Source organism: Mrakia frigida, assembly GCF_051309035.1.
Source record: "Mrakia frigida strain ATCC 22029 unplaced genomic scaffold BDY24scaffold_20, whole genome shotgun sequence".
NCBI lineage: Eukaryota > Fungi > Basidiomycota > Tremellomycetes > Cystofilobasidiales > Mrakiaceae > Mrakia > Mrakia frigida.
The window spans coordinates 189,857-212,114 of NW_027481261.1; the positions used below are offsets into that span (position 1 = coordinate 189,857).

Here is a 22,258-nt window from a genome sequence, read left to right on the forward strand (position 1 = left end):
GCTCTGCAAACAACAGAGAGCTCACTTTCCTTTTCGTTGGGGACGCGAAAACGGTTGGGGCAAAAAGAGAAGAGAGGAGAAGAGGAGGTCAACTGACGAGATTCGCGTCGTTCCTCTCCTCTGCTGCCTCTCTTCTTTCTTTCCCTCTCTTGTGGGAGGAGAATTTTCCACTCTTTCTCGCAATCCCACACTCCTCCCCTCGATCTCCCAACGAGTTCAATGAAAATCCTTCCCCTTGACTCCGCCCTAATAAATCTAAACCGTTTGATTGCCGACCTGTGAAAACAAGCAGCCGCTCGCCCACATGCCAGACCTCCCTCCCTCCCTCCTCCCTTCTCTCCCTCAACGACCAACACCGAGAAAACCATGCCAGACATCGCTCTCCCTACCCGTCCCAATCCCCTCTCCATCTCCTCCCTCCTCTCTCCCGACTCTCAACCTGATCGACCTTTGCCTCCGGTCGCTCTCGCTCGAGCACCCTCCATAGAAGTCGCTTCGACGGGATCGAGTGCGAGTGCGAGTGCGAGTGTGAGCGGGAGTTCGACTTCGACGACGGTTTGGGAAGGGAGGGAACCCGAGGAGGACGAGATGATCGCTTTGAGTGCGTTGGGAGAATTGATGGCTGGTGGGGGTGGGGTTAATGGTGAGTGAACAGAGTGAACAGAAGAGAAGGAGAGGGAGAGGGAGAGGGAGGACCGGTGGAAGCGAGCGAGAGTTCGATTCAAAGTCAGCTCCGGCTCAATCGTCTCTTGCTCGTAGAATATCGAAAACATATCGAGAGCGAAGGCGGGACGTGTAGGCTTCGAGGGCATGTAGAGATGAGCGCTCGAAGTGGGGAAGGAAGGAAGGGAAGGGAGGGTGAAAGGGAGGGAGGGAAGGGACGGGCAAGCTGAACCTGTTTCGTTCCTGTTGGGAGACCAACGTGGGACGAATAGAGGTCTTTTCTAACGAGATAGACCTCGAAATATACGCTCCTACCCTTCTCTTTGCTCTGAGCAGCTTCAGAGGTCCAAGGAGGAGCGATGGGAAGGCAAAGGGTCTCGCTCGTGCTTACCTTCACCTCCCCTCCCCATCCTCCCTCTCTCTCCTCACCTCTCGGCCCATCTTCCTTCCTTTTCACTCATAAAGCTGACTCTTCTCTCCTCCTCTTCTTTCTCCTTTTGATTCCCTCAGGCCTTCCCTCTCTGACTCCGAGCTCAACAGCTGCTACAACTCCCTCCGCTGCTTCCAACGTCATGGACCCCTTCGACCCGTTCGTGCTCCTCTGTCTTTGCTGTCCAGCTCCTTCCGTTTGCATCTTGTTTTTTTTTGGGCTCATCAACTCCTCTATGGTTTCTTCTCACAGTAAAACCGAACCAGAGGACTTTGTTTCTCGAGTCTCCCTTCTCCCGGTCGTCTCAACTTCCCTTCGAGCGTACGAGGTCGCCAAAGGAAGTAGTCGGGTGGTCAAGGTTCGCTTCGTTCTCTTCCTCTTCTCTCGTTCGCGTCTCTTGCTGATCAGGACTCTGTTGACATGGAATAGTACGGAGCTGAGATGCTGGAGGGATCCGTCAAGACGATATCGAGACCCGTCATGGACAGGATCGATCCGAGAGGTCATCTCACTGGAGCCGTCGGAGAGTGGGGATGTAGGACTCTGGATCGAGTAGGAGTGAGTTTGAGTTCTTCCCTCCCTCTTCTGTGTACGCTTAGAAGTGAAGCTGACCCTCTCTTCTCGTCTGCCTCTAGTTCGCGTCGCCGAACCAAGGAGGGCCTCCGCCCATCTTCGACCGTGGACTTCTCCTTCAACCCGAAGCGAGCTCGTCGTCCTCGTCAGGATCTTCGTACAGAGGACACCCAGGGAGAGGGGAAGAGAGCTCGTCGAGATCGAGTTCTGTGGCTGGAGGGAGCCGAACTAGGATGGAGGACGAGTGGAGCAGAGCGGACGAGAGGTGGGAGGAGGAGAGGAGAGGAGATCGTGAGTATCCGGGTTTCCTTCCTTCTGTTTTCCTTCGATCTCCTCTTGTCTCTTCGAGCTAACTTGACTCGGAATCTTCTCAGGCTCATCGTCAACGGATCGTCTCTCGTCGACACCTCAAAACGCTCTCGTTCCTCAGTCCAACTCGTCGACGGAGGTCGTTCAGCAACAACCTCCTCAACAGAGTCGCTGGTCGTCGATGCTGGTAGAAGCTGGAATGACGGCTGGTGGAATTGGAGCCGCCGTGAGCGAGGAGAGTATGAAGAGTCTGAAGTATTGTCTTCAGTGGTTGCAGGTTCGTTCCGTTCCGTCGCGTCTTCGTTTTTCCTTTCCCTCTTTCTCCCGACCTCTCCTTCGCTGACCCTCCTTCCCTCGAACGAAAACAGTACGCAACAGCCCACATCGAAAACCGAATCTCAGTCCTCCGATCCTTTATCCTCTCCCTCTCCGCCTCCACCTCCGACGAACCCATTCCTCCCAACGCGCTCATCTCGCCCTCCGCTCTCGTCACACTCTCCCAAATCAAACGCGACGTCGTCGAAACCATCCGAAAAGTTGTCGACGTCGTTTCCAAGTACGCTGGAGGAGCTCTCCCCGAACCTGCCAGGGACGCTGTGAGAGGGTTCATCTTGCACCTTCCCGAGCGATGGGCGGATGCGAATCAGAGGCAGATGACGGAGGGTGGTGGTGCGGGAGCTGCTGGAACTGGTGCTGCTGGAGGAGCTCCTACGACGGGAGTGGCAAAGGAGGCGGCAGGAAGGGTGCTGACCCTTGCGGTGGAGAGTTTGGATATGCTCCAAGGGGTGGCGCAGGTGTTTGGGGAGAGTCTCGAGAGAGCGGAGAGGTTCGTTTCTTTTTTCGTTCCTTCGTCCCTTCGTCCCTTCTGTCCTTTCGTTCCTCTCTCTCTCTCGTGCTTTGACTGACGAGTCCGTCTTTGCACCGTCCTACAGCTGGATCGAACGTCTCAGAGTCCTCGGTCTCCAACGCCAACAAGCTCGTCGCGACCCTCAACCTCCTCTCGCTCTTCCTCCTCCAACTACTTCTCTTTCCTCCAACAACTCTCACTCCCACTCTTCCTCTTCCACCTCACCCTTCGGACCTCCCCTCCCTCCGTACCAACACCACTCGACCTACACTTCCGCCATGCCCGCTTCGGCCTCGGAGGAGACGTCGTACCGTCGAGGGTCGTCGAGGAGGAGTTCGGTCAGGGACGCGGAGGAGGAGGAGGACGGGGAGGAGGTGGAGGAGAGGGAGAGGGAGGGGAAGAGAGGGAGGATTGAGAGGAGGGAGGTTGTGGGTGGTGGGGTTGGAGGGGTTGGAGGGGTTGGAGGGATGGAGGTGGACTGATTCGAGACGCGTCTCTTTCTTTCCCTTGTTTGGATTCTCGCCTCTGTTGTTTCTTGGGATTCTTGCTTCGTTTCTTTTTTTTCGTTTCGTTCCTCGTCTATGTGTTTTGTGACCCTTTCTAGCTCTTTACTCTTTCTCTACTCTTTCTTGGTCTCTCCATTCACGATTCAACGACGCTCTCTTTCTCCTCCCTTTCTCATCAGCGTCGAACGTTCGTTTCGTCTCGGAACGGATTTCTCTCCTCAACAAGAAGGAGCGCCAATCTTGAACGGCAGTGAGGATCTTCTTCGATCGAACGAAAACAACAACGATTTTTCTTCAAACCGGAAGGTTCACCTCGTCACAGGCCGACTCGCTCTCCTCGGCCTTCCCTCTCCTCCCTCTCCTTCCCTCCCAACACCCACCCACCCCTCCGACCCAAATGTCCTCCCCTTCTCCTCTCTCCACAGAGGACCCGCCTCCTCCTCCTCCTCCTCCCTCCTCTTCCCTCCTTGGTACCGTGCTAGGAACCGTCCTCGAAGGGACAGGATGGCTTGAAACTCGGTACTCTTTGGCGCTGTCGAGCTCACCCTTGGAAGCTCTGATCCTCGTTGGGCTGGGAGTTGCTGGAGGGTTGATGCTCGGTGGCAAGTGGTGGGTTTTAGGGCTGCTTTTCGGGGGACCTGGTGAGTTGAGTATGAATAATTGGGGGGGTGGAAGAGAGGGAGAGAGCAAGAGGGAGGAGGAGGGGAGGAGGGACGGGGAGCGAGCGAGATCTCGTCTCCTTGTTGTTGGTGCTGTAAGAAGCTCGCTGACAATCTTTGTCATTGTTTGTTTGATTCTCGTTAACAGTTCTCCTACTAGGAACCCTCTACTTCCTAGCCACGAGCAACACCTTCTCCTCCACTCCCATCGGGGATCCCGACCCTTTCAAAGCCATCAAGTCCCAAATCGACCTCTCCAACCCCCCTACAACCACCACCACCACCACCGCTTCTCCCTCTCGACCCATCAAGCTAGGAACCCTCATCGCCCGTCGAACCTTTGAAGAAACCCGCTCGCTTCCAGCAGGATCGACGATCTCAGCGTCCATCGCTCCGTTCATTAAAGCTCGAGCGACGAACGTAGGAGGAGGAGGAGGAGGACAGCAACCGATTCTGCCTCCGGAGCAGTACTATGCAAAGTTGTCGGGGGACACGCTTTATCTGCACAAGACGGTGGATGCGAGGGATGGGGAGGCGATTGGGATTGGGTTGAAGGGTTGGGAGGTGGAGCTTTGGTGAGCTTCGACCTCATCCCTTCGTTTGTTCTCGACGTCCTTTTTATTTTTCCCTAACTCGCCTTTCCCTCCCTTTCTCCTTTTCCTTCGTTCGCTGGGAAATAGGCCCCGAAACACCCCCGACCCCGAACTGTTCGCTAAACGGAACGCTATTCGGATCCATCGACCGCTCTTGCACCCTGACGTCGGAGGAACGAGCTCGGCTTCGTCGTCGACGCCTTCGTTGAGCGAGACGCTGGGAGAGACTGGAGCAGGAGAGGAGAGGAAGGGTGGACTGTTGAACACGATGCCTTGGTTCTTTTTCGTGAAGTCGAATTCGGAGATGGAAGAGTGAGTCCAAGAACGACGACGACGACGAGCTCGAGAGGGAGAGTGCTCCGTTTGCTGACTCTCTTCTTGGGCTTGTTTGGGGGTTTGACCAGTTGGTACCTCGCCCTGAAACATGCCGCTTCACCTAGGAGGGAGGAATCACTCTTGGATACGCTCGCTCCGGTGTTCTCGAAGGAGGTGAGTTTCGACGAGTTCGAGTTTCGACGCGTCGAGCTCCCGTCCCTTCGTTTGCTGATTGATTTGTTTTTGGTTGGCTTTGTGGGTAAGGACATGGCTCAACTGGTTGAAACGCTGGATACGGTTCCTGATCCTATCCATACGAGATGGCTCAACGGACTGTTTGGACGGATCTTTTTGGGGGTGAATCGGACGGCCTGGTTGGAAAAGTGAGCTCAGCGTTGTTTTTTTCTCTCCTTTCGTCCTTTCTCCTCCTTGCTGACTCTTCTCTCTTTCTCTCATTTCTTCCCCACCTTACCACCCACCTTTACCCTCTTCTCAATCACCCACCCTCCCTCCCCAGCTTCATCACCTCCCGCATCCAAAAGAAACTCAACCGCCTCCCTCTCTCCCCGAAACTCACCCCTCTCATCGTCACAGCCGTCTCCTTCTCCTCCCCGCCACCAACCTTCTCCTCTCCCATGCTCAAAGACCTCACCGAAGATGGAGAAGCTTCCATGGAAGTCAAGTTGGCCTACAAAGGGGAGGTGAGGATTTCGGTGTCGACGACGTTGACGTTGGTGGTGCCGTTCTCGAAGGAGCCGAAGACGTGGCCGATGGGGTTGACGATCAGGGTGAAGGATCTGGAAGGGGACTTGTTGGTGATGTTGAAGAAACCGCCGAGTGCGAGGTTGTGGTATGGGTTTAGGGAGATGCCGAAGGTTTCGATTGTGAGTTTTCTTCGTCCCTCGTTTTTTTTGGGTTCTTGGGGTTCGAGTTGTGAGTTGAAGAAGAGGGTTGGAACTGACCACAACTCGTTTTTGATTCCTTTCAGAGTGTCCTCCCGGAGTTCAGCACGATGAAGGTGAGTTGTTCGGGCAAGCGAAATTGAAGAGACGCGTCGACTCGGGCTGACTTTGGCCTTCTTCGCCCTTCTTTCTGGTCAGATCCGATGGGGAGTTCTGCTCAGTCCTATCGAGAATCAGCTCAAGGAGATCATTGCTGAATCGGTGGTGCTTCCGAACATGTGAGCACGCTTCGTCGTCGTCGATATCTCGAGAAGAAACGAAACTGACGCGTCCTCGTTTTCTTCCTTTTCAGGGACGACATCCCTTGGTTCGTTCCCCTCCGTCTCTTCTTCCTTCGCCCTGACGAACGCTAACCTTCTTATCATTCTACCAGGTTTGACACCACTCCCTTCACTCGAGGAGGAATCTTCGCCGACGCCGTCAAGAAGGAAACCGTCGAAGGTCGTCCAGGTCCGACCCCCGACGTCCCTTCCGAGGTTCTCCTCGAAACCCTCGTCGAAGCAACGGAAGGTCTCCCTACCAACCTCAGGAAACGGAACGGGTCCTCAACACTTTCCTCGGACTCCGTGGATCTCAACGTTGTCGGTTTGGGAATCAATCGAGTCAATACCGCTCCTCCCGACGTCGAGACCTCTTCGACCAAGTCGACAAGCTCAACCAGCTCCTACCGATCGTGGCTCACTGGATCTCGAGGTCGACCAGCAGCAGTAGACGTCGCATCACTCCCAGCGGTTGGAAGCTCGCTCAGGGAGGAAAGCTCGAACGCCATCGCTTCCTCGTCGGACAGCATCGCGTCGACGGACAGCAGCTCTCCTTCCACCATCATCGGAGGCGTCGTCGGAGTCGAACTCGCCAGGACCAACTCAGCACCGGACCATGTCCTCGCCGATCCAGATCCCAGTCGTTCACCTCCCGAACCCTCGCAGAAGTCGCACATGAACAGAACAGGTCATCAACCCGCTCTCTCAACTTCCTCCATCCCTACTCCTCCCTCGAACGGATCCTCCACCAACTCCTCGTCGACTACCGTCAACGTATCGACGTCCCCTACGACGACGATGTCGATCCTCAACAACCTTCGAGACAAGAAGTCGAGGGAGGAAGCGTTGGCGAAGGGATTGAAGATTGCGAAGGGATGGCAAGGGATGAAGGAGGCGAGATCGCTTTGGAATCGAAAGGTCGGGGACTCGAGCTCGAATGCAGCTGCACCGTCGACCTCGGATCGAATCTACGACGACGAGAGCTGGCATCAACGCTACGTGGCCGAGGAGACGTCGACGATCTCAGACAAGAGCGACGCTCCTTCGCTTTACGCTGGGAGTCTCTTCTCGAGAGCGTCGAAGGCGGACACGGCCAACACTTCGCCAGGAGGATCCCCTCCTCATGCTCCAGCATCGGACGCACTCCTCCCTCTTCCTCCTTCTCCTCTCCTCGGTCGGAAACGAGGAGACTCGGCGGCGTCGAACCACTCGTCGGATCATCACCACCACCACGCCTCGAAACCCATACCTAACTACTTCGATCCTTACTCTTCGGCTTCGAAACCATCAGTCTCTACTACTACCGTCTCGACTTCGAAGGACGGCGACGAGATCTCGTCGGAAACTCCCTTCAGACCTCTCCCTCCTCCAACCCTTCGAACCAACAATTCCGGCTCCTCCTCCCTCGTCGCCGTCCCTCCTCCTTCGATCCCCACCACTCAACTCCACGTCGAACCAGCTCCCTCCCTCCCTTCCTCCGCCCAAACCTCATCCACAACAGCAGCAGCAACAGGACCCGCCACTCCCTCGACGCGTCGTCCCTCCTCCTTCTCCTCCCCTTCCCAGGACGAACGATCCCCTTCCTCCGCAGCTCCCCCAGTCCGAACCCAACTCTCCAGGAGCACGATGATGCGAGTCCCCGCCATCCCGAAGGACAGGAAAGCAGAGCAGATGTCGTTCGGATCGACCCCGCCAGAGGAGGGCGACCAACACTCGAGCTCGTTGGAGCAACACCCTTCGAGGACGACGAGATTGGGAAGCAGCATCTACCAGCTCGTTTCGGGAGCGGGCTCGAAGATCCAGGGGATCTCACCTTCGGAACTTCCCTCGACCTTCCATGATGAGAGCACTCCTCCAGCGGCAGCAACAACACCAGTCGAGGATCGCGTCGTCGTCGTCGAATCGGTCCCCGAGAGCAACCAACCTCCTCCTCTCCCCGACCGACCTAGACCTCCAGCTAGGGACATTCCTCCCTCCCCAACCCACACTCAACCAGACCGACCCACGCCCATCTCCACTTCATCCTCCACGTCCACCTCCCCATCCGCAACCGAATCCCTCCTCTCCATCGCCAAACTCGACAGGGATCGTCAAACCACTTCACCTCAAAGCAGCGTACCCACCACTCCGGTCTCGTCGTCGTTCGCTAATACCAAGACGTCCGAAGGGTTCCTCATCCCTTCACCCAAACCGCCAACCCTCCCACCAAGGAAATCGTTCGAAATCCCTCCGAAATCGAACGCGTCCTCGTCGGTGGCGGCGGGTCCTCTCTCGTCGGATCATTCTTCCAACGTTCATGCACACGTCAAGGGACCTCCTCTTCCTCCTCGATCTTCAGTAGCAGCAGCAACATCAACGGAGGAACAGCAGGAAAAGGGAGAGGAAGGAGAGGGAGAGGGAGAGGAGGAGGCGGTGGTGAAGCCAGCGATGACGAGATCGAGGAGTGATTCGGAGGAGAAGAGTCAGGAAGGGTTGTTCCCCTTGGAGGGTTGAGCCTCTCTTCGTGAGGAGGTGGGGAAGGTCCGGTGGAAGGAAGGGAGGGAAAGGAGGGGACGAGACGAGACGATTTACTTTTTTTGACGATTTCCTTCTTGCATTTTGATACGCGTGATCTTTTTGGATAGACGAGGGCTATGATATACGATACGACATGAATACGAAGTGTCAGAGAGAGGTTGGTTGGGACGGAGGAGGTGGGAAAGGAAGGAAGGGAGGCAAAGGAGACGCGACGCGTTTTCCGGCTTGGCTTCGAAGGCCTTCTCCTCTTTCTGTAACGGATTCTGCTCGAGTTTCTCAGCAGAAAGAGAAAAGGGTCCGTCGGCAATATATCAGTCGCATCACTCGACGGAAAACGAACGAGAAGGAAACCAAACAGAGCAAAGTAGAAAAAGCGGAACGAGAGCAGGAAAGTGGTTCGTTAGGTATAGAGCAGATCGAGAAGAAGAGGGGAGAGTCGAAACAAAAGCTAAGCTACGCAAAGGCAGCATAGATATACGTGAGATGGGAAAATCATCAAAGAGGAAAGGAACGGGAAGAGCGTCGACTACTCCGTCGCATCGTCCAGGTCGATCGCGTTCTTCGTCCTCGTGAAACTCGAACTCCTCGCCCTTCCGATCGGTACACCACCTGTCAACTACTGTTTAAGAACGAGCAGAGAAAGAACCGAAGCGGAAGGAGGGAGGAAATTGTTAGCTCTTCTCGTCGTTCGTTCTTCCCGCTCTCCTCTCATCTCCTCTCCCTCATCCAACCCTCGAAAAGGCCAAAGAACAAAAAGACTGACCTTCCCCTGCTCCCTCGCTCCCCTAGGCCCGCTAGCTCTCGGTCCTCTCACTCCAGTAGTCTTGGGTTTCTCAATCGAAGCCTGCCTCGAAACGCTTGACGACGACGAGCCTGACCCGCTTCCTCCAGTGGCAGGAGGAACGAAGGTCGCGTCCTTCTCGTCGTCGACAGGGGGAACGAACCCAGCGTCTCGACCTGAGTCTTCGGAAGGAGGGCTGAAGCCTTTAGGAGTGGTAGGGGTGTCGTCGTCGTGGGTGGGAGGGGAGAAGGCTTGATCTCGACCTGAGTCCTCGGAGGGAGGGTTGAAGGGCTTGGGCTTGGGCTCTTCTTGAGGAGGAGAGGCGACGGGGGCGGGAGGTTTATCGGCGACGAAGGGAGGAGGAAGAGGGATCGAGTCGGTGGGAGGGGAGGTTCCGATGGGGGTTGGAGGCTGTGGCGACGACGAGGCGAAAGGGAAGGAGGAAAAAGTCAGTTCGGTCGCCTCCTTCTTCAGATCGAGTTCTCGAGTACTCACCTGAATTGTGAATCCGGCAGGAAGAGGTTCCTCGACCTTCAGAGTCTTCAGCGATCGTCTCTTCGCAGGAGGATCAAGCTTCACGACTCGAGGGGCGTTTTCGTCCTCGAGTCGAGCGGCGTTCTCGTTCTGGTGCACCAAGGGAACCGAAGCGGTTCTGGGAGACTGAGCGATTCCGCCGAGAAGAGGTGATTTCCCTCCGAGATGCATCTGAGCTTGGAGATCGGCGAGTTCCTCGGCGGTCACTGACGAAGGCGAAGGGAAGAAAGGGAAGTCAGAAAGACTTCGAAACGAGAGAGAATAACGATTGAACTCACTGCTAGACCTCGAGGGTCGACGATCGACAGGACGGGTGTTCTTCCTCGTTGGAACCGGTCGCTCGACTTCCTGACGACGGTGAAGGATGACGGGAGGGAAGAGAGACGCGTAGTGGCGAACGAGATCGGAGACGAAAAGAGCTGGAGCTCGGTCCTCGATGGTGAGAGCGGTATCGTGATCGGGTCGAAGGATGGCTACAGAGGTCGTAAAAGTACAAAATTGTCAGCCCAGAAATTCGTTCGATTTGTTCAGAGGGCAGGAGGAAGAGACCTACCTCGTCCGAGAGCAAATCCAAGCTTAGCGATGTAGACGTCGTCCGACTCCTCTGCCTTGCTCGAATCGATGAGAGCTCGAAGATGAGAGATGACGGCGTCGAGTACGATGAGTTTAACCTTGGGGACTCGAGAGAGAAGAGTCTTGAGTTCCTCAATCTTGAGCTCGTCGCTTCCTCGCTCGGCTCCTCCTGCTCCGACTGGAGGAAGGGGAAGGCGGATCAGTACGTCGTCTTCGAAGCTGGAGGCGTAAGAGGATGCAAACTGACCGGAAGGGTAAACAGCCTTCACATCATCGTAATCAGGTCCGACGGCAGGGTTGAGTTCGGCGAGCCAAAGTCTGTTCGGGAAAGAAATGAAAGCAGACGCGTCGAATTCAGCGGGATCGTTCCTCATACGGACAAAAACGGAGCGAGACTCACTTGACGGTAGCAGCCAGGACGGGAAGATCCTCTTGAAGAATCTTCGACGAGATCTCTCCTGATCCATCAGCAGCATCGAGCAGGACCGCTCGAACATCGTGTGTCGTGACGAGAGGAACCTGGGAGGAAAGGAGCGCCAGAATCAGTTTCTCGTCCTTCAACAACAGATCTGGAACATCTCAATCACCTCATAAACCCAAGTCCTTCGTCGCTCTGGTAAGGAAACAAGAACAAACGCTCGATCAGCTCTCGTTCAAAGAGCTCAGAAGAGGGGAAAGAGCCGACTCGCCTCCGACGTCCTCAACAGTCTTGTACCCCGACTCCAACGCCTCCAATAAAGCCTTCAACACACTCGGAACCAGCTCCAAAGTGCTAGGCATCTCCTCTCCGTCCTTAGGCAGTTTCCAACCCTTCCCGTCCGCCCAACGAAGGAGATCGATCCCGAAGACGACCGAGGAGAGGTTCTTGTCGAACGGCTCAAAGACGGTGACGGTGGGACGGAAGGTTCCTGTTCGGTAGCGGGAGATGCTTCGAAATTAGAAGAGGAAGGTGAGGGTAAGCGTCAATTTCGAGCGAGGAGAGCGGGGAGCGGAGGGAAGGAGAAGAGAACTCACGTCGCGGCAAGATCGGATTCCGGAACGAAGGAGTCGAGGAGAAGAGCACTGGTATCTTGAACTCCCTTGAGAGCAACGAGGGACTCTCCCGTGATTCGTTGGAACTCTCCGAGGACTGCGAGAGAAAGAAGGAAGTCGCGTCGCGTCAGATCTCGTTTCCTCTCTCTCCTTCCCTCCGCCTCCCCGCTTCTCCCTCCCGAACGAATGCAAACAAACTGAGAACGAAGCTCACCAGTCTTGACCGCCCTCAACCTATCCCCTTCCCACTTCTGCAAAGTCTTCAATCCCTCCTCGATGACCTCTTCCATCCTCGTTCTCGTCCCATCCAATTTCCTGACCGCCAATCGATAGCTCGACTCGACGGCCTCGGCATCCTTCCTAGCCTTGACGTGAGGTGGAAGTTGAGGAGCAGCGGTGAGAGCGGAGGAGATGTAAGAAGTGAGGGTGTTGGATCGTTTGAGGAGACCTCCTGCTGCTGAGGAAGCTGAAGCGGAGAGAGGGGAGGAGGGAGAAGAGGGGAAGGAGACTTGCTGGCGAAGGAGGACCGAAGACGGGTGGAAGGGCTGAGGTGGAACCCAAGAGGTGGAGAAGGAAGGAAGAAGACGACAGTCAGTCAGCTCGAGCAGCCACTTGAGAGACATTCGAACTCACCTTGTCCGTAAACTGGTAAAACTCCTCTCCTCCCCCGCCCCACGTCCCCTTGCCCACAGCAACGATCCTCCTCACCAACCCCAAGTTCTCAACCAACTCTCTGCCCGCATCATTCGCTCTCCCTTCACTCCCTCCGAACCCTTCAACCTCTACCTTCAAAAATGCAACGAGCTCCTCTCCAGAGAAGCATCCCTCGTACTCGCCCAAGAAGGGCAGCTTGACGACTCGAGATGGAAGCATCATCTTGGCTCGATCGAGGATGGTCGTTGCTGCTTCGGGGGAGAGAGCGAGTCCTGCGAGGAGGATGGCTGGAGGTTGGGAAGGCGAGGTGTTGGATCGAACGGGCGCGGGGAGGAGGGTCTTCGAGGTTGTGTCGACGGAAGGGTAGGAGGGTTTCTTCTCCGGGACGGGAGGACCATCGGAGGGAGGAGTAGGATCCGATTTGGGTTCTTCGGTGGCGGTGGGGGGAGGAAGGGTGACGGCTTCAGCAGTTTCGGGAGGGGAAGAGGCGGTCTCAGGCGCGTCGTCGCTGGCTTCCTTCTTCTCTTCTTCCTCGGGGACGGCGGCCTTGGGAGTGGACTGAGGAGTAGGCTGAGGGCTGAAATCCCCTGGAGAGGCTTCGAAGACGGTCTGCTTGGGAGGAGTGGAAGGAGGCTCGCGATTGATGGGAGTGGCGGAGAACTGTTCTCGGACGTTGGCGGCGATCCGTTGAGAGAGCTGAAGACGCGATGGTCAGCGTGAGCTCCTGAACCAAGATAGAGAAGAAGACTGACAGTTCCAGAACGTCGGATTCCGTTTGAAGCAGGACCGGTAGGAGTGGTGGTAGAAGTGGGAGAAGAAGAGGTGGGACTGAGGCTGGTCGTTGCAGCTGGGGCGGAGAATCGAGCTCTGCGAGGAATGAAAGAAGCTTCAGCTGCCATCTCTCGTTTACAGACGACCAAAACAGTGCTCACTCCTCCTCAGCAACGATCGCGTCCCTCGTCTTGGTGTAGTAGGCGTGCTTGAGCTGAACGAAAGACAAAATCGAGAGTCCGAGACCGTCAGCTCTCCCCCATCTCCCCATCTCTATCAGACCGAGGTCCTAACCTTCTCGACCTCCCCGATCTGATTCTCCCACGAGTTGACCCAGCCGTCCAAGATGGTTCTCCTGCTCTCCTTAATCCTAGCTGAATGAGCGCTCGCCCAGCCTTCGAACGGTTTGGCTACGTGGTTCGTCAAGGCTTGAGCGATGTCGGATTGGATTTTGCCTTGGAGCTGGGATTGAGCTGAAGAAAGAAGAGAAGGTGAGAGAGGAGAGTGAGCACTGCTTAGCATATTACATGAAGAGGAGGAGGCGGAGAGAGGAGAGGAAGACCAGAGCCGGACCCTCCGCCGTCGAGCTCACTTCCTCTCCCTTCCTTCTTCTTCCCAGCTCTCCTTCTGGAAGGAGAGAGAGAATCCTCGCAGCGTTGTGACAAGAAGGAAATATTGGTTACTAACCTTCCAACCCTCTGAAGGTAAAGACGAGTCCAGCTCCCTCGTCTGCGTCGAACCCTTGATTCTCCTTTGGGTGAGGCCCAGGGGAAGGGGAGAGGAGAGCGTTGGCGAACTGCTGGGTCGCATTCGAACGAGCTTGAACGTAACGGATGATTTGTTCGTCTTCGATGATGCCCTGGAAGTGATCGATGAAGATTACAAGTCAGCTTGAAGCTCAAGGGAGAAGGAAGGAGGGCATAGAGATGGGAGGGAGGGGGGGAGGAAAGAGGAGGGAAGCGAGCTCGTCCCTCCTTTCCTCCTTCCTTCTCCCTCTCAACTTCTTGTCTACAAGACGAGTTCAAAAGGGAAGACTCACCTGCTCGAGCTTGGAGTAAAGGACTTCTAATCCTTGTCGGTAATCCTGTTATCCATCAACACGAGACGCAACGAGATCAGCTCGAAGGAAGGGAACCCTTGTTCGGGGAGAGCTGAAACGAACCTGACTCCAGAAAGAGTTGGCGAACGTAGAAGGAAGGCTGCAAGAGAAACAGACTTTGGTCAGCCGAAGCAGATGTGTATTGATGAGAAGAAGGGCTTGCTCACGAAACATCAACTGGTTTCGACATGGTGGTCTTGGAGAAAAGGAGGGAAGTCGATCGTCGCTCCTCCAATCTCCAAAGGTCGAAGCGGTGTCAGAGGTGAGAACGCTCGGACTCAGATTCTGGGGTAGTGCAGGGAATGTTTTGCTGAGTCTGGCAGAAGACCAAAGAGAGGGGAAGAGGTCTGGTGCAGAGGACGAGAAAATATGCTCACGCAGAGGAGGGAGGAGAAGAGATGCGAGAGGATCAGACGAAAGAGGGATCGCTGCCGCCGAACGAACTCGGATTTGCCAGACGAGTATAGATAGACTGCGAGAAGACTTCGACCTAGCTGCTAGCAAATCAGATCAGTCTCCCTGAGCGAAATATCATCGGAAAGAAGGATACGAGTCGACGAGCAGGAAGGGTTTGGGAGGCTCGACGCGTCGTGTTGCCCGTTACGAGCTGTCTGTCTTCTCCTTGATCAGCACCCTTCGAAGAATGGGACCAGAACCTGACAGCATTTCCACCGGGCCTCTCTTTAAACAACGATGAATGATTTTTCAGCCATTCCATCTTCAGAGCGGCCGACTCGACGACGATCAGCGTCCCGCCCTGACTCTAGTCCTTTCGAGTTGAGTGTCGAACCATCCGTATCGACAGTAAAAGAGAGATGAGACCTCTAATTTTCACCCTGCTCGATGGTCACCGTAGAAAATATTGAAGTTGTCATGAAATAGCCTGTCGAAAAAAAAGGGACCTCGTCGCGTCGCAATCGAATCTTCACCGTCCGTCCCTTCTCAGGCAGCGAGGTTGATCAATCCGAGCTCACTGCAAAAACAGGAAGCACGAAAACGTCAGTACTCGTCGATGGCTTCGTGGGGAGAAAGGGAAACTCACATCAAAACCTGCTTCCCAACCTTCACTCCCTTCCACTCCTCGTAGTCGTCCGGATCTTCTCCGTTCGAGCGTCTCAGAGCAACTGCCTTTTCCGCGAGGGATCTGTTCAAGCGGTGGGATAGACGTCAACGGAGATCGACATGAGGGGAGAGAAAGGGAAGACGAACGGAATGGGATCAAGGACAAAGTCCGAGGAGAGATGGAAGAAGAACGTCTGTGAAGGACAGGAAGAAGGAGGAATGGTGTTAGAGGGACGAGCTGGGTTCTTGAGGTTAGGAGGAAGACCGAACCGAGGAGATTCGGATCGAAGGACGACCGGGATGGGTGGTCTTGCGCGTCTCGACGGCCTGAAGACATCAACAAGGAGGGTTCAGCTGCTGGAAATCTCTGTAGATGGAAGAACCATGAAACTCACAGCAGCGGTGGCAGGAGTGTAGGTGACCTCATGAAATCCAGCTGAAACGAGGAGAAAGAGAGGTCAGCAGGAGGAAATGAAACGCAGACGCGACGAAGCGTTTCTCACCCTTGACGAGACCTCCAGTGAGGATCTCGAGCTGCTTTCCGGCTTGGACAACTGTAGAGGGGACAAACAAAAAGTCAGATTGAGAATGAGGAGGGACGGGATGGAGAAAAGAAGGCCGAACGAAGACATCCAGCGGGAACCTTCGCAACGATTCGCTTCCCTGAGTTTCGAGCCCAGATGTGAAGTCCCTGAGAGAAAAACGAAGACGAAGGATCAGCATAGCATTTGTACGACTTCGATACGAAGAGGACGACGAACAGGGTATCGGCTCTGACCCTGAGGAAGAGAAAAAGAACGAAAAGTCAAAGTCAGCTCAGCCGTCGATGAGAAAAGCGAAATGAACTCACGTGAATCGTCAAGAAGTTGAGATCGGTGTGGAAACCAGCGAAGATAGATCCGACTTGACCGAACTTGCCGAGGTCGGTAGCTGTGGGAGCGAGGAGATGAGGACTAAGGAGGGTGAGAGGAGGAGAAAGTCAGCATCCCCGTTGGCTCGACTCGTCTACCAACCAACTAGAGACTCACCCGTACGCGCCAGCGTCTTTGAAAGTACCCTTATCCAGTCCGAATCCAAGGGCTACCATCTCAGCGATGGTCTCCACGGCGTTCTGGAGAAGAAAAGGAAGCGTCGACGCGTCCATGTCAGCATTGTTTGAGCGAAGCGACTTCACCTTTCGCCTCAGGAATCGAGACACACCTTGAGCAGCGTTCCGTAGCTCTCGCACTTCTTCTCCCAGACGTCCTCGAAGCCTTCAGGGATGACGTTGGGCATGTGAAGACCCTTGTACTCGCTTTCGTAGGGCGGAGGAGTGGCCATCCTCCAAAAGAACCTGCACTTGGGATCGGAGAATTCTTGGGTGAGATCGAGAGGTCGTTCGGAGGGTTCCAGTTTCTGGATTCAGGGGAGAGGAGGGAAAGAGGTGAGTCAGAAGAGGGCAGGAAGGGAAGGAAGGAAGGGAGGTGAGCTCGACGTTCTTCAACTCACGGCAATAATCGATTGACACTCCTGGGACGAGTGGCATTTCGGACGTTCGGTGTTCTCGAGACTATAGATGAGACAACAGATTTCAGTGAGAGCCCAAGTCAGCGCAAAAGGAGAGGAGAGGGGGCTCACGTCGTTCCAACCTTCGAGGCGAGACCAATGAGGGGAAGAGGAGAGGTCAGCTTCAGAGCTCCTTCCTTCCACCCCCAGCTCCTTCTCTTCATCCAAGACTCACCTGGTAGCCAAACTCGGGCCTCTCATCCTTCTTGAGCTTCTCCCTGTCCTGGTCAAAGTAGTCTTCAAAGAGATCCAAAAACTCGGCGTTGGAAGTCGGCGAGACGGAGGAGGTTCGAAGAACGAGAGCTCCTGTGGTTTGAAGAGCGAGAGCGGCCTGAAAGAGAAAGCGAAGGGAACCGATCAGCACCTGGGCGTAAGCAGTGGGATGATCCAGACTTGAGAAGAGGGCTGACTGACCTTCTCACATTCTAGACGAGCTTCAGGAGAGTTGGGAGAGGTCAAGAAGATGTCGACGTCCACGAGAGTGAGAACGGAGGTGTCCGTTGGAGTCGTGGCTGCTACTGGTGCTGGTGACATAGGCTAGGACTGTAGTGAATCGAGGAGAAATGGGTGGTGCTGGGGTGCTGGTGGTTGAGGGTCAAAAAGAGAAGGAAGGGAAGCCAAGGGAGAGCTCGTGTGGGTTTCTTTCGGGTCGGGGCTGAAACTCAGCCGGAACTTCCTCGCTCTCTGAGAGAAAAAGTTTGTCAAAAAGTCCATCAAGGAGGTGTTATATCGTCAGAGAAGGAGAAGGAGGCCCGATAACGTGAAAAAATGTAACAAGAAGATGAGAAGGAGTGAAGAAGAGAAGAAGAGAAGAGCGCGACGGGTTTCGTTCGACGAAACCTCGACTCGGGAAACAGAGAGATCGAGGAGATGAACAAGAAGAGAGGAGAAGAGAGACGAGAAACTATGTATGGGCGTGAAACGTTAGAAACGGTCGTTCGTAGCAAGAGAGGAGGAGGCGACGTGAAAGGTCCGAAGAGGTCGTTCGTGAAAAGAGATCAAAGGAGAAGAGACGTGAGAACGGGAGACGCGTGAGAAACGAAGACTGAAACGTTACTGAGAAACTAGAGAAAACTGGAACGTAACGTGAAATGGTAACGTGAAACTGACGAGATGAACGAGAAACGGGGGCATAGGCGATGGGCGACGGACTTAGAGAACGAGAGCAGGAGATGGTGGCATAAAGGGAGGTCGAAGATCGACGAGATCAAGCTCGGATGGGTCGAGGGATGTGAGAGGAGGTGGATCGGGTGGTGGATCGAGTAGGCCTAGAGTGGAGAAAGGAACGAAGATCAGGATGGGAAGAGAGTTGAGATGTAACAACGAAAGGAGGACTCACCGGACGGTCAAGTCGTTGTAGACGTTCTCCTTGTTCGAAGCCTTGTACGGAACAGAAGGAAGTCCGGATTGAGAGTTCCTTGAGGGTTTACTGCAAAGGAGGAGAACAAAAGAGAGTGAGCAAGTCGTTCAAGCTTCGAGAGACGCGTCGAGTCCAAATCCAAACTCACTCCTCGAACACCGATCCCCTTTTCTTGGACGCGCCACCTTCCAACTTCAGCAACGCCGTTGCCGAATCCTGAACTCTCACCGCCACCACCTCGACGTTCTTCGCCAAACTCCCAGGTCCATCGGAAGTCTTCCTCCTCCCCCATCCAAGCTTCGACCTCCTCACATCTGAACTGACCCTCCTCGCCTTCTTGGTCGTCTCTCCGGATCCGGATTCGACCCACGGAACCTTGAGGGGACTTCCAGGAACGATGATATCCAGGGTAGGAGGAGGCGAAGGAGCCCGCTCTCGAGCGAAGAGAGCGAACTTGGCTGAGGGAGGAGCGGGAGGGAAACTGGCGAGGAGGGGAGACGACCCTCCGAACTTGGTTGGGAGAGGAGAAGGTCGTTTGGATTTGAGCTTGAGAGGGACGGCGAGGGACTTGTTGGCAGGGAGGGAAGAGAAGTAGGGTGAGGCGAGTTGTCGAGAGTCGGTGAGGGAGGAGGATCGTCGGTGCTTGAGGAGAGTGGAGTGGGAGGGAGAGGCGAGAGGAAGGGAGAGGTAGGTCTTGTTGGAGTGTTCGACGAACTTCTTGACGGCTTTGGCTTTGGTGGGAGGTTGGAAGTCTGTGAAGGATGAACTGAGAGTCAGCGAAAGATCTCGACGCGTCTCGAGAAACAAAGAAAGAGAAGAGACGACGATCGGACTCACTCGCCATCAACGCCATCGAGAACTCGGTATCCTTCCACTCAGCCACGGACTTCGTATGCTCGTACTTCGCATCTCTCTCCCACTCGTGCCATCCTCGCATCGCCTCCATCGCGTCCGGATCGTCGTCGTAAGCAGCGATGTCGGGCTCTCGTCCGTGAATGAAGACGGGCGAGGGGAACGAGCTGTCGAGGCTTCCCGTCGAAGGAGGAGAGGGAGATCTCGAAAGACCAGGAGGACTCGAGTTGAGATCTCGAAGAGAGTTGAGGGATCTCTCCTCGTGAATCGTTGCTTGGACGACGACGGGTCCGGCGGCTCCTGAAGTTCGTCGACGATGCCCTGCTCCTTGGTTTCGAGTTCGAGATCGAGTGGTGACTCCGCTGTTGGAAGCGAGGGAGACGACGAGGAGGTTGAGATCGAGCGAGGAGCGGTTGCTTTGAGCGTAGGAAGATTCGGAGGCGGAGGGGCTGGTCATGGGAGGAGTGTCGGGAGGAGCGGGACTGAAGACGAGAGTCGAAGGTCGAGATCGTCCGTTGTTCTTGTTCCTCAAGGGAGCTCTGGGCTTGTTGACCTTTCGAGAATTGGACGACGACGAGGAGGTGTTGGTGCTGGACCCGAGGGCCTCCGACGTTGAGAGCTCTGTGAGAGAGAGGTAGGGTGAGAAGAGGAGAAGAGCACTAAGTCAGATCGAGGAGACGCGCCTTGAAGTCGAGAGCTCGAGAAAGCGAGACCCACCTTGCGAAGAGAAAGAAAGATCCTCTCCTTCCCCAATCAAAACACTCTCCTCCAAACTAGGCCTCTCCCTCATTCCCTTCGTAGGCATCTTGAACGATCGAAGAGTCTCCGCCGACGACCTCGAGCTTCCGTCGACGAGCCTCGCCTTCCTCGGCGACGCCTCCTCGTCGGCTCGTGGGACTGCCTTCCTCTTGATCCTGAGAGGAGATGCTTGAGGAGCAGCGACCTTCCTTCGCTCGTTGGGGAGGAGCTTGGGCAAGCTGAAGGGAAGGGGAGGAGCTCGACTCTGCTTGAAGGCGAAGGTGTCGTCGGGTCCGACGAGCGACGAGTTGGTGCTGAGGACGCTGACCGGTCGAGCGGGAAGAGGTTTCTCCTGGAGTGCGAGGACTCTGACGGAGGGATTCTGCTGGGTAGAAGGAGCCGACGACCTCTTGAAAGCGAAGGTGTCGTCCTCGTTGAGTTCTCCACTGTCCTCCGACGACGAGACGATGCTAACTCCGCTGATGGGTCGAAGAGGTTTGATAGCGAACGACCTGTTGAAGCTCTCCTCCGTGCTGTGGAAGATTGAATCCGACGCACTCGACGACTGGTATCCGTGCTGTCGGACGGCGACGTGATCGTAGGAGGACTCCATCGAGGTTCGACAGTGATCCTCGAGACCTGAGTCGGAGGAATCGGATCTGTCCTCGGCCAATCGTTGGTTGTTGGAGAGAGGGAAGTTGGACTGCTGGGAGTCGAAGGATTCGTCGTTGGATCCGGAGGGGGAAGCGGTGATGGAGAAGAGCTTGACTCCTCTGAGAGAGGGGAAGAGAGAAGAAGACGAGACGCGACGGGGATTAGTATCGATCTTGTCCAACGAGAGAAGGGAAACGATTGAGACGGAACTCACTGATCAGGAGAGAACATCCTATCTCCAAGTCCAGGTCTAGCAACCCTACTCGACGAACTCGTCTGCGAATCCATCGAACTCTGCTGCCTTCGATGCCTCGCCCAGTCAGGTCGACCGGTGCTCGATCTCTGCGAGTTGAGCGTCTGGCTTCCATGGACGTAGGGTCTCGGCTTGTTGAACAGCGAGACGGGAGGTCCAGGAGGAGGAAGAGCTCCTCCGACGGCGACGATGGACGCGATGGAGGACTGCCTTCGATGATGCTGACGGAACGAGTTGTCTCCTCCTTGGAACGAGAAGTTGGATCCTGTCGACTCCGACGAGAACGTCCTGTTGTGATGGGTGTTGGAAGTCGAGAACGATTCTCCGAGGCTGAGTCCAGAGAAGTTGAAGGGGTCGTGGACTCCGTGAGTCGTTCTGACGATGGCTCCAAGGGACGACTGGGTGACGGCACTGAAGGTTGAATCCATTCTCGAACGAGAGAGATCTTCGTCCTCCTCCTCTTCCTGCTGGTGGCGCTGCTGCTGGTATCCGAAGGATCTCGACGAGTCGTCCATCCTCTCCGAAGGGAAGTCGAAGGCGAAAGGGTCTGGAGATCCGCCTGAGATGACTCGACCGACCGACGAGATGGAAGCGAAGCTGGTCATGCTATCCTGGACGGCTCCGCCTCCTCCACTTCGACGATGAGTTCCTTGTCGACGTTCCCTCTGCTTTGAGCTGTTGTCCGAAACCATCGAGAATCGCCTGGTGTCGAACTCGGGATCCATATCGACGTCCATGTCGGTTTCGGACGAGGAAGGGGAGCTGAGGTTGAGGAAGGACGTGTCGGGGAGGAAGGTCGAACGAGGAGGAGAGCTGGGAGTTGGAGCTCGGAAGACGAAGGTAGGGGGTTCCGGAGCGAGTTCTCGTCGAGGAAGAGCAGGAGATCGTTCCTTGGAGGGAGTCAGAGGTCCTCCGAACTTGAAGTCGGATCGAATGACGCCCTTGATCTGAGGAGAGGTCGAAGACGAACGCGTCTGTTGTTGCTGGAACGGATCTCCTCTCTCCTCCTTCTTCGACTGGTATCCTCCTGCGAGAACGAGCCTCGAAGGGTTCTCCAACTGATCCATGAAGCTCGCCCGTACGTTCTCGTTCAGCCTGCCGATCTCTCCCGTGAAGTCGAACGTCGACGAGTCTCGACATCCAGGACTGAGGGCTCCTCCATCGCTCGACGCGTCGTCCGATCCGTAATGTTGACTGAATCGAGCTTGTCCGAACGCGGATGCGAGAGGAAGAGGGACCTGGAGAGCTGCTCGTCTTGGAGAGATCCGGTTGGGGGGAGGAGGAGGAGGGAGGTTCGACTTCGAGACGACGGACTGGGCGGGAGACGAGGGAGGAGATTCCGACGAGCTTCGATCCGAGAACGCGTAGGACGAGTTCCTATCTTGGATGATGACCTGAAGATCGACTGGGACGTCCGTCTCGAGTTCCTCCTCTGATCCTGCCTCGTCGATGAGGATCTCCTCGACTCCGAACGTCATCCTCGAAGGCGAGATGGGAGCTGGGATCTGAGACGCGTCGACGAAGACGGGAGCGACGGGGACAGGAGCTTCGTCGAGTCGTCGAACCTTGGGGATGATCCTCTTGGAGGAAGCAGGTCGCCGAAGGAGGGAGAGAGGGAGGGTGGTTCCTTGTCCTTGAACTCGACTGAGAGGCGAAGGGGACGGGACCATCGACGTGGCGTTGGAACTGATGGATCGTTGCGATGAGCTCTTGATC

The 22,258-nt window shown here is 55.5% G+C and overlaps 5 protein-coding genes across 5 annotated transcripts; 2 read left to right on the forward strand and 3 right to left on the reverse strand.

Moving 5' to 3' along the window:
- Positions 1-129: 129 nt before the first annotated feature.
- Positions 130-3,503, forward strand: OPI1 (transcriptional regulator OPI1). The gene is made up of 8 exons (XM_076635805.1): positions 130-643; positions 1,174-1,252; positions 1,346-1,451; positions 1,523-1,651; positions 1,729-1,957; positions 2,041-2,252; positions 2,344-2,801; positions 2,908-3,503. The coding sequence occupies exons 1-8, from the start codon at positions 367-369 to the stop codon at positions 3,302-3,304; spliced, it is 1,887 nt and encodes a 628-aa protein (XP_076495531.1). The 5' UTR covers positions 130-366; the 3' UTR covers positions 3,305-3,503.
- A 206-nt stretch (positions 3,504-3,709) lies between these two features.
- NVJ2 (Nvj2p) lies at positions 3,710-8,770 on the forward strand. The gene is made up of 10 exons (XM_076640951.1): positions 3,710-3,969; positions 4,136-4,562; positions 4,668-4,892; positions 4,985-5,069; positions 5,160-5,278; positions 5,413-5,779; positions 5,884-5,913; positions 5,996-6,075; positions 6,150-6,164; positions 6,231-8,770. The coding sequence occupies exons 1-10, from the start codon at positions 3,726-3,728 to the stop codon at positions 8,608-8,610; spliced, it is 3,972 nt and encodes a 1,323-aa protein (XP_076495532.1). The 5' UTR covers positions 3,710-3,725; the 3' UTR covers positions 8,611-8,770.
- A 25-nt stretch (positions 8,771-8,795) lies between these two features.
- Positions 8,796-14,320, reverse strand: RGD2 (GTPase-activating protein RGD2). The gene is made up of 18 exons (XM_076640952.1): positions 14,246-14,320; positions 14,142-14,178; positions 14,019-14,063; positions 13,667-13,838; positions 13,274-13,452; positions 13,141-13,193; positions 12,961-13,075; positions 12,188-12,904; positions 11,769-12,099; positions 11,537-11,651; positions 11,212-11,450; positions 11,110-11,135; positions 10,923-11,041; positions 10,770-10,840; positions 10,503-10,700; positions 10,228-10,422; positions 9,911-10,155; positions 8,796-9,826 (listed from the first exon to the last, which is right to left on the reverse strand). The coding sequence occupies exons 1-18, from the start codon at positions 14,266-14,268 to the stop codon at positions 9,251-9,253; spliced, it is 3,456 nt and encodes a 1,151-aa protein (XP_076495533.1). The 5' UTR covers positions 14,269-14,320; the 3' UTR covers positions 8,796-9,250.
- A 613-nt stretch (positions 14,321-14,933) lies between these two features.
- Positions 14,934-17,309, reverse strand: BDY24DRAFT_392695 (uncharacterized protein). The gene is made up of 15 exons (XM_076640953.1): positions 17,100-17,309; positions 16,861-17,016; positions 16,758-16,768; positions 16,629-16,689; positions 16,341-16,535; positions 16,169-16,251; positions 15,991-16,093; positions 15,902-15,919; positions 15,765-15,831; positions 15,644-15,694; positions 15,536-15,576; positions 15,411-15,467; positions 15,288-15,334; positions 15,121-15,222; positions 14,934-15,051 (listed from the first exon to the last, which is right to left on the reverse strand). The coding sequence occupies exons 1-15, from the start codon at positions 17,217-17,219 to the stop codon at positions 15,021-15,023; spliced, it is 1,143 nt and encodes a 380-aa protein (XP_076495534.1). The 5' UTR covers positions 17,220-17,309; the 3' UTR covers positions 14,934-15,020.
- Positions 17,310-17,415: 106 nt separating this feature from the next.
- On the reverse strand, positions 17,416-20,522 carry BDY24DRAFT_392698 (uncharacterized protein). The gene is made up of 5 exons (XM_076640954.1): positions 19,615-20,522; positions 18,883-19,518; positions 18,194-18,797; positions 18,025-18,114; positions 17,416-17,953 (listed from the first exon to the last, which is right to left on the reverse strand). The coding sequence occupies exons 1-5, from the start codon at positions 20,246-20,248 to the stop codon at positions 17,893-17,895; spliced, it is 2,025 nt and encodes a 674-aa protein (XP_076495535.1). The 5' UTR covers positions 20,249-20,522; the 3' UTR covers positions 17,416-17,892.
- Between the last annotated feature and the right edge of the window lie 1,736 nt (positions 20,523-22,258).